This window comes from Lacerta agilis, chromosome 14 (genome assembly GCF_009819535.1).
Source record: "Lacerta agilis isolate rLacAgi1 chromosome 14, rLacAgi1.pri, whole genome shotgun sequence".
NCBI classification, from domain to species: domain Eukaryota; kingdom Metazoa; phylum Chordata; class Lepidosauria; order Squamata; family Lacertidae; genus Lacerta; species Lacerta agilis.
This window is the reverse complement of record NC_046325.1, coordinates 28,122,383-28,132,849: the sequence shown is the minus strand read 5'-3', so window position 1 is coordinate 28,132,849 and position 10,467 is coordinate 28,122,383. Positions and strand designations below refer to the sequence as shown.

The following is a 10,467-nucleotide window of genomic DNA, read 5'->3' as shown; positions in this document are numbered from 1 at the left end:
GCGTCTTATGGAGCAAAAAATACGGTATACAGAAAATGCATATATACTGGGGTAGTGTCCATAAAAATGCACATATTGTTGAAAATGGCATGCAAAACACGTTATTTTAAGGGAAATAGCTTTGCAGAAATTTGTACAAACGTATCCATTCTGAGAAAATGTGGAGTTTTTGTTTTGCTTTTAAATTGCAACCTGAGGTAGAAATTTAAGACTGGGGAAACCTTGGAAACTGAGAGAAACCAAAATTGACAGATTGGTACTATCTCGATTTAAACGTAATGGGATTTCCTTCTGAGTAGACCTGAACAGACTTGCGCTGTAAGTCAACAGGACCGGATAGTCACAGCTTCACTCCTGCTGATTCATAAATGCAACTAAGGCCACATTAACACCATGCTTTTGAAACATCATTATACCACTTTATGCAGTCATTGCTTCCCCCCAAAGAATTCTGGGGTCTGTAGTTTGTTAAGGGTGCTAAGAGTGGTTAGGAGGAGCTACAGTTCCAAGAGTGGTTTAACAATCAGTCCCTCATCCCAGGAAACTCTGCAAATTGTAAGGGTTCTGTGAGGGGAACAGGGGCCTCCTAAAAACTCTAAGCACCCTTAACAAACTACAGCTCCCAGAATTCTTTGGGGAAAGCCATGGCTCTTTAAAATGGTATCGCCATGTTTTAAACGTATGATGTGAATGTGATCTAACTTAGCCTGGATCAAGTCTTAACACACCAAGGCAGTTTTCTGCAGCTGGTGGTGGTAGAGATGCCAGGAAGAATCCCTGTTTGAAAAGAGCCAGTCTTCCTGACTCACAGATGACAACCGATGCAGAAAGCCAGTGCACACACCAACCTCAGTCCCCCTGCTGTTTTCACCAGTGCTATACTGAACAATTGCTATTTATAACATTTCCATGTATCATCCTTGCTCTGGCTTATGTCTTCTGCACCCCCTACTTTCAGATCTGTGGTATGTGTAGCATTAATGAATGGTGGAATGCATCGCAACATGTGCTCACATCTCTTTTCCTTGCCATTAAATAAATTCAACTAACCTGTACAGATGCGTAGGGCAGGCATGGGCAATATCAGTTCAGTGCATGTGGCTTTCAATGAGAGCCAAGCTCTGACAGCCCCCTACATTTAAAAATTATGTGCTGCAATTTCTGGGCACAAAGGACTCAGCTACACTCAGTCAGTTATATTGTCATAACTCCATTATAAAGATGCGGCACCAGGTGGCGCTGTAGAGCAAAAAACTTTGTCTATGGGATTTTACATAGTGTTTTTTTTGTTATAACGATCTAATTTATGACTTATTTATAGCGTGTGTTTTTTCCTGCCAATTTTCTTCTCCAGCAGAATGTCTGTAATTCTAAGTCATACATTGGCTATTCCAGTGGGAAATGGGAGTGAAAATACACACCTTATGCATGGCATTTCTCTTTTGTTATAGTTGGATAGAATTATATCTGCAAACTGTCATACAGTTCTCTTGATCTCCATTCTGCTGATACTCCGTCTTGCTTGATCTGCTGTCCTCTCTTGGAATCTTGACTCAATACAGTAGTAAAAAAAAAAAATCAGCAAGATTTTACTTTGATGTTTCTCACCCCACATTTTACTTTACTGTCATACTGTAATTGCCCCTTTCCACACGTCTGCTTGCGAACTACCTAGAGATCTTTAATTAGAGACTTGGGTCACTTCCAGATGCTGAGCATTCACCCTGATTCGTTGGCACAAAGTTCGCAGGGAGATTATACAATATCAATTGTTTACTAGGTGTTTGTTCTGAAGTTGTATGATGCTGCAACGTGCAATTGTTATCCCACATAAATCCATCACTTTCCTTACTGTAAAAAGTTTGATTTCTTTTACAAGGACGCCCTATCCACTTCTATCGCGCAATATGGATTTGCCCCATGGCTGCTGAATCCCACCCACAAAATAGTGGCAGTCTGGAAGCACCCTCACTGAGTTTGCACTAAAACGTTTTGAGGGGGACGTTGGCAGGGTCAGTAAATCCATTGTGAGCAAGACTAGTGTCCCCTTAAAGTAGGAAAGAGCAGGTGGCAAAAGGCCAAAGTTCGACTTTTACAAGCAGAGAATAATTCCCCTAAAGCAGAACTGGAGCAAACATTCCACCTGGTCCACAGCCTGTTGCTGTTTTTCTTCTTCCTGAATAACCGTGTAGAGAAATTAATAAGCAAAAGAATATTTAAGTATTCATTTGATTCCACTGATGAATTTCTCCCCATAAAATATCTAAATGTGATTTTACAGCAAAAACATCAAGAATAACAAACAATGCCATATGTAAAAGCACACAAAAATGCTATTATGCATTGGAGAAAAACCTAAAAAAAACTAACTTTCAAATCCAGTACATTATACAGACTGGGATAGCAACCTGCACTTAAAAGGCTTTTAAAAAAATTTCATTAGTTCATTCATTTGCATTATGTACTTAATGGAATGCAAAGTACTTGCAATATTCAGGGGAAAGTGGTCAGAGTTGCATGTATAACAGTTGGCTTCAATTGCAGTCTTCTCACCACAACAGATTGTCCTGCTGTTGTATACAAACCATGCCTTCTGACCCAGAGAAAAGTCAAATCACTGATATAGAGAGCCTAAAGAGACCTTGAAGGTCCTCCATGTCAACCCCTTTCTGAATGCATGTTCTGCAGTGTGGGATGCAATTACTGCATCCCCGGCAGATCTGTTCCACGGCTGAACATCCTGTTCAATAAGGCAGGAAGCGGACTAGGAGAGCAGATAAGGCTGGCGGACTCAGTATAGGACCCATAAGTCTCTTCTGCTGTAAAGACTGCGCACATCTGGCAGAAGGAGCTACCTGGGTGTCCTTTCACCAGTTATGAAGGTAGAGCAGGAGATATCTGGAGTAGAATTTCCAGAAGGCCTCAGGTTCATGACTGCTGTCTAGCAGAGATCCTAACTTGGCTTTTCGGTTGGTTGAAGTAGGGCAGAAGGAAGGAAAGGGGCAATACCACTGTGAAACACCAAGCCCATAATTCTGCTCAAATGACCAACGCCCTGCGACTGAAGGCTGGTGTTTCATGCTGACAGGCCACTTTGATGGCATCCCATAAAAACTATCATTCCAGGGACTCAGCCATCAAGCAGAGTCCTGACTCTGCAAGTGAAGTGTGAGGCGGAAGGGCAAATTTATAAGCCAAGAAATGCTTTTCAAGCAAGTAACGAGCAGGCTAATGAGAAGCCACACAGGAATCGCCACAAATATTAATGAGGAGAAAGCCTCGTAAAGGAGCTAACACCCCAGTGCTCATGGTATAAAAATGGTCTAGGAAGGAGATCATCTGTCAGACTTGGGTTTCGTGGGTCTCTTCACTCATCTCCTCCATCTAGCTTCTCCTTTCAACCATGGCTGCCGCCACTTCCACTCGCACTTGCGGGTCTCTCAGGGGCTCTTGCCGGGTCACGACAAACTGCCACCCAAACAGCGCTGCCTCAGTCAACTGCCGGCCCGGGCCTTGCTTTCCTCCTCGCCGATCCAGTGTCTGCCTGCCCCCTCCAGGCCATACGGCCTCGTCTCTCCACAACAGCTGCCGAAGTGGGGGCCACATGCCGTCTTCCCGCTTTCCACCTCCTAGCCTGGGCTCCACCTGTGTCCCTCCACCCTGCATCCCTCCTCCTCCCCGCCCTCTGAACTGCTACCCTGTCGGCCACAACGAAGGGATCCTCAACTGCAATGAGAAGGAAACTATGGAGTTCCTGAACAGCCGCCTGGGGAACTATCTGGAAAGGGTGCGCTGCCTGGAACAAGAGAACGCTGACCTGGAGTGCAAGATCCGAGACTGGTACGAGTGCGAAAATGCTTACGTGTGCACCGACTTCAAACCTTTTTACTGCAACATTGATGAGCTCCAGCAACAGGTGAGGAATGGCTCATGTGTGTGGGGGGGTGTCTTCCACGATCATCCAGTTCCATGGAAACTGGTTATTTATGGAGTCTTCTGGATTTATTTGGTTTTAGAGTGGTTTTAGAGTGCAGCAGTAAGACTGGTGACTGGGAGTGGCCGCTAAGACCACATAACACTGGCCCTGAAAGACCTCAATTGGCTCCCAGTATGTTTCTGAGCACAATTCAAAGTGTTGGTGCTGACCTTTAAAGCCCTAAGTGACCTCTGCCCAGTATACCCGAAGGAGCATCTCCACCCCTATAATTCAGCCTGGACAGTGAGATCCAGTCCCAAGGGCCTTCTGGCGGTTCCCTCACTGCAAAAAGTGAAGCTACAGGGAACCAGGCAGAGGGCCTTCTTGGTAGTGGCACCCGCCCTGTGGAACGCCCTCCCATCAGATGTCAAAGAAATAAACAACTATCTGACTTTTAGAAGACATCTGAAGGCAGCCCTGTTTAGGTAGTTCTGTCCCTATAATTCCCCCCAAAAAAGCTTCTGGGTTGTTTTTCACAAATGTTATTTTGAACATCCTTTTCAATTCATTATATATCATTTCCCAGGAAAGGAAAGGAAGGAAATGATGGGGAATGAAGACTCGTTTCTTGCCCCCTTCAGGGGTCTGTTCCCATGCCCTTAAGGCAGGCATAGGCAAACTCGTCCCTCCAGATGTTTTGGGAATACAACTCCCATCACCCCTAGCTAACAGGACCAGTGGTCAGGGATGATGGGAACTGTAGTATCAAAACATCTGGAGGACCAAGTTTGCCTATGTCTGCCTTAAGGCAAAAGAAATTCACACAATGCAATATGGAATTTGTTCTCATGGTGTAGTGATGCCCATCCACCTGGGTGTCTTTAAAACAGGATTGCACTAATTCATGGAGAAGAAGGCTCTCAGTGCCTAACTAGCCATGATGTTGACTATGTTCTCCCTCTGTTGTTGGAGGCAGTGTACCTCTGAATGCCGGTGGCTGGGAATCACAAGTGGACAGGGCATTGTTGCATTCAGGTTCTGCTTGTGGGCTTTCTATAGATATCTGGTTGGTCACTTCAAGTATAGGATGCTGGGCTCAATGAGCCTTTGGCCTGATCCGGCAGGAGATGTCGTTCTGTGATGCTCTCCATCTGCACCCACACAATCCAACTGGCTGGATTAAAATGAAGTTTCTCGGGGGGTTTTCTTTCCAGATTTGCTGTACTAAGGCTGACAATGCAAGACTCTGCCTGGATATTGACAATCTCAAAATGGCTTCTGACGACTATTGCACCAAGTAAGATATTATTATTATTATTATTATTATTATTATTATTATTGGAGGAGATCAAAGCTAGCCAACCACTCTCATCCTGTATGTTGTCATACTCCCCACCCCCACCCCACCCACCCCCTGGTATCATTCAAACCAGCCTGTGTTACTATGAATCCCAGGAAGAGAAGAACAGGGGCTCACCGATAGCAGTTTTGTAGGGAAACCAGGCTGAAAACAGTGGCTGCTGGTAGTAATAAGGGTTGCCAAGTCACCACTTTCAGGCTAAATTATTATTGGGAAGTGTTGGTGTCTCTTCTACAAAGACCCCAGCAGTTCTAAAATGAGGACTGTTTTGCTAAGGGATGCCCAGCAGCGCTAAGAAGGCAAGCTTCCACATTAAAGAAGGCAGTTCAGTGGAACTCAGATTAAAATTCCATTTGGAAGTCCTCTGACAAACTGGCTGTGCATTTTTGTACCAGTAACATATCAACGTAAACCCAAAATAATCAATGTAAGCCCAAACTCATCCATTGGTTTACAACAGGTTTAAGGCCCTAAGGATAATTGTCCAACCGTCCTGCCCCCCACAAAAACAAACAAGAATGCACATAGTATCGCACTCCTTGATTTCAGAAAATACACGTACAAAATCACTCACATTTTAGCAGCCCCATAAACACGCACCAGAAAAGGCATTGGCCTACAGACACACATTTGTTGATCACCCTGCCACTGAGAATGCAAAAGCGTAGGGCAGTTATCCATGTCTGCTTAGAGGTAAGTCTCCTTGAGGTGTGCGGCACCTACTCAAAGCAGAGATGAGGAACTGGATCCAGATCTGGCCCACCCTCCAAGGGCCATCTTTGTCAGCTGGATAAGGCAGCCAACCTATCAGTCACCTGGTGTCACATGGCACCAGGTGTCAAACTTCAGAGGAGGAATCGAGAGCACATTTGTGTGCTCATCATTCTCCTTTTCATCCCTGATTTTAATTTAAGTTGGGACCGGAAAGGAAGAATCTTTGAAGCTGGAGCTTGGTCCCAAGCTGGGGCTGCAAAGATTCCTGCTGAAAGTACGACTTGCTTTTGGTGTTTGCTGCAAGTCCCACTCCCAGTGGGGATTGTCTTCACCCATGCGCTGCTGAGCAGAAGAAATCCCAGTGGCTTGCTGTGCTCTGGATGAGCTTAGAGTAGCAGCAGAAAGCGAGAACTGCTGCCCACTGGAGCTTGGGTTGGTACTCAGCAGTCCTCGGTCCAGGTTTAACATTCTGCCCTCTCAGCCATGCTGCAATAATCTGTCTTTCCTCCCCCTGAAGGTATGATTATGAGCTGAGTCTGCGTCAGAGGGATGAGGCTGACATCAATGGCCTTCGGAGAGTGCTGGATGACCTCACCCTATGCAGGGCTGACCTGGAAACTCAGCTTGAGTCCTTGACCGAGGAGATGATGTGCCTGAAGAAAAACCATGAGGAGGTATGCCCCAAACATCTCTTCTACCAAGGCCAGAACAGGTGCTGAACCAGGAGTGCAGGAGCATAGATCTTTGGAGCTGGAAGTGCACTGAGATCATCTTCTAGTCCATGGGTAGTCAACATGAGGTCCTCTGGATGTTGTTGGACTACAACTCCCATCAGACCCAATAAGCATGGCCAGTGGGCAGGGATGATGAGAGTTGTAGTCCAGCAACATCCAGAAGGTACCACATTGGCTACCCCTGGTCTAGTCCAGCTCACGTCAAAAACCTGGGACATCTATCCACCCAGTCCACCTTGAGATAGGTCCTCACAATCTAGACCACCAACAGAGATAAGGGCATTAAAGGATAAATACATGCAGAGTTTTGGACAACTTATGCAACCAACCAACCAACCAACCAATCAATACACAGTGGGTAAAGGGCAAAATCCCTAAGGGTCACCAACCACTCTCACCTAGAGTAAATTTCTATCTAGTCCCAACTATGGCCATCTGCGTACCCCTTCCACTGAATCTCCCCAAATCAAAATTCCATCTGGATCCAAGTCCCAAACAGGGAACCAGTTTGTGATACCAGTCTACCATCAAAGTGCCAATCAAATTATATTCAGCAGTCCCTTTGAATAAGTGATATGCAAATAATGATAAATGGCTCCAGGTATACTCCCCTCTTTGTCCTCTCCTGCAGGAGTCCTGTGCCCTTCGCTCCCAGCTCGGTGACCGCATCAATGTGGAGGTGGATGCTGCCCCATCTTGCAACCTCAACAAGGTCCTGGACGAGATGAGGTGCCAGTATGAGGCTGATCTTGAAAAGAATCGCCGGGAAGTTGAGGACTGGTACTGTACACAGGTAGGTCCTCCTCCTCAGTGGCCAATACCACGCCAATCAGGTGTCTCACTGACCATCTTTCATGGCAAACCCCTGTGACCTTCTAATTTCTGGACTTCTTTAAAACATTCACTAGATGGAAGAGCTCAACAGAGAGGTGCTCTCCAGTGGAGAACAGCTGCAGTGCTGCCAGACAGAGATAATTGAGACAAGACGTTGTGTTCAAGCACTGGAGATTGATCTACAGGCTCAGCAGAGCATGGTGAGTAGGAATCCAGAATGCTTAGTGTCAGTACTATTTGCATGTTCACACTATCTTGTGAATCGTACTCCTGTCTGTCATGCCTTTCCCCTCTCTTCTCCCAACCCTTCCTCTGCTCTACCCTCCAGCTCTGAAGGAGCTTCCTCTGACTCTTGCCTCCTGGCTGGTAGAGGTTCCCCACAAATCACTGCCCCCCTCTCCCGAGTCAGACTCCAGACTCCCTTCCCCCGGTGCACACTCATCAGCATTTTGCCAGTCCCTGCCAGTGCCCTCCAGATGTTATTGGACTCCAACTCCCATCTACCCCAGCCAGCAAGGCCAAGGGTCAGGGATGATGGGAGTTGTAGTCCAACAATATTTGGAGGTTATCGGGTTGGCGACCCTTGCATTATGGCACCATTGTGTTCATTTTGCTGTCTGAGCAGAACATGCCCTGATGAATTTCTCTCTCTCTCTCTCTCTCTCTCTCTCTCTCTCTCTCTCTCTCTTTTGCCTTCTTCTCCCTCTCTCAGAAAGGGGCTCTGGAGGGCACTTTGCAAGAAACAGAATCCCGCTACTGCACCCAGCTCTCCCAGCTCCAGTGCCTGATCAGCAACGTGGAGGCCCAGCTGGCCGAAATCCGCTGCGACATTGAGCGCCAGAACTGCGAGTACAAGACCCTCCTGGACGAAAAAGCCCGCCTGGACTGTGAGATCGCCACTTACCGCAACATGTTGGAAGGAGAAGACTGCAAGTACGTAAGATGAGGGCAGTAGTCGATGTCAGAATGGCTTCTTCTGGATTGATTTGGCTTTAAGCGTGTTAACCTCAACTCAGCTGTGATCCAGTAAAGCGGGGTGGGGTGGGGGGAGAGAGCCTTCTTACCCCAAGGGCCACCTTCCTTTTCGGTCCACCTTCCAAGGGCCACATGCCAGAGACAAAAGTGGATGGAACAATGAATAGCTCAGTAGTGTCTACATTGACTAACAGAGGTTCTCTAGGATTTCAGACTGGGGTCTCTCTGAGGCCTACCTGGAAATTTCCAGCTGGCATTTCCAGGTAGGCCTCAGAGAGACCCCAGTCTGAAATCCTAGAGAACCTCTGTTAGTCAATGTAGACACTACTGAGCTATTCCCACCCCCCACCCCCAGCAGAGGATAGACAAGTTGACTGGATCCACAAGCACCATAGATCCTGGAACTTGTACCTGAAACTTACCTATGCTGTGGTCCTAAGAACAGCTATTTGGAAATGCCCAGTTACAATCAATGGATGGGCATGTTTGCATCTTGAGGTTACAGCTCACTTCCTGGCCCTTCTGGGGAAAAACACTAACTTGCACCAGGCTGTCACTGTGAAAGCACCCACAGCTCCAAGAACACAAGACCCTTTGCTTTAGCTCCTTAACGCTTGCTCTCGCCATCTCCCGTTGGGAAGCTAGCCTTCTCCAGAGACACACTCTTCTTGTCTAACAATGGATGTGTTCTTCTTTTCCAGGCTGCCCAATCGCCCCTGTGATCCAGAGTGCACGACCGCCATTCGATCATCTGTCTGCCGGCCAGTTTGTGTGCCAGAGCCAGTCTGTGCCCCCTCCTGCCCACCAACCTGCAAGCCATGTGTGCCCGTGGTGGAGCCCAACCTGGCTCCCTCCTGTGTCAACCCCTGTGGGCCAAAGTTTGTCTCATGTGGCCCTCCTCCCTGTGGCCCTCCTCCCTGTGGCCCTCTTCCCTGTGGCCCACGTGGTCCGATGTGCCCGCCCCCTTGCGGCCCGTGCCCACCAGGCCCACGGATCAACACTAAGATCTGCCGCATGTGAAATCTCAGTGCCTGGGCACCAGATCCAAAGGCAACATGGAACAGACGAGGACCTGAACCTAGAGGGGAGAATGAATTTATGTACTCCTACCCTATGCTTAGAAAACTCCTCTAGGAACCTTGCTTAAAAAGTTAGGCACGTTCTGCCTACAAGGTGGCTCTGGTAGCACGGTTCCTCCCTTCCCTGCTGCTTTCATGCTTTCCGGGATGCACGGAAGATCCTCGGGTGACTTCTTAATAAACGTTTGTTTTCTGGCATACAAAAAAATGTGGCATCTGCTATATGTTTTCCTAAGCAGATGTTTGCTTATGACATAGGACCAAGAGTTTCCAGAAGGAGATTAGGTTCTCCAGGGGCAGGAGTGGTGACGCTTTTCAGGGATGGGAGGGACCAGAGGCAAAAGCCGATGGAACAACAAAGGTACATTTTACCTTCGTTCAGTAGGATAGTTAGTACACACATTCAAACACCCCTCTGTCCTCCATCCAGACAAACACGAGGCATTGTCAGAGTTCAATGACACATTTCATCAAAGTGAAAACTCTTGGATATGAAGGAGGACCAATGAAGGGTGTACCCTGTTGTGGGTGGGTGGCCTGGGGAGAGTTCTGAGGGCCAGATAAAAGACCTAACAGGACCACTCTGAGGTAGGATGAGGTGGCTGCCTCGGGCCATTAATTTTAGGAGTCATGAAAGGCAGCACACTGATCGTGGAAGAATTATTGCATTTTTTAACATTCATTTGCCAGGAGGAAGGGAGGTGTTTATGGGATTTTCTGCCTCTGGGGAAGGACCATTTCCTGTTCCAGACAGCAAAATGTCTTGGGTCAGTCCTGGGTTGGCTGAACAAGTGATGCTTCCAGAGTTCATTGTAGTCTCGGTGCTGTTCATGCATGCATGTTTCATACAGAATC

General features: G+C 47.2%; 1 protein-coding gene across 1 annotated transcript; it reads left to right on the top strand.

Moving 5' to 3' along the window:
- The first annotated feature begins 3,179 nt into the window (after positions 1-3,179).
- LOC117059264 (keratin, type I cuticular Ha4-like) lies at positions 3,180-9,801 on the top strand. The gene is made up of 7 exons (XM_033170874.1): positions 3,180-3,916; positions 5,131-5,213; positions 6,508-6,664; positions 7,356-7,517; positions 7,633-7,758; positions 8,271-8,491; positions 9,235-9,801. Exons 1-7 carry the CDS (start codon positions 3,404-3,406, stop codon positions 9,551-9,553), a joined length of 1,581 nt encoding a protein of 526 aa, XP_033026765.1. The 5' UTR covers positions 3,180-3,403; the 3' UTR covers positions 9,554-9,801.
- Positions 9,802-10,467: the final 666 nt, after the last annotated feature.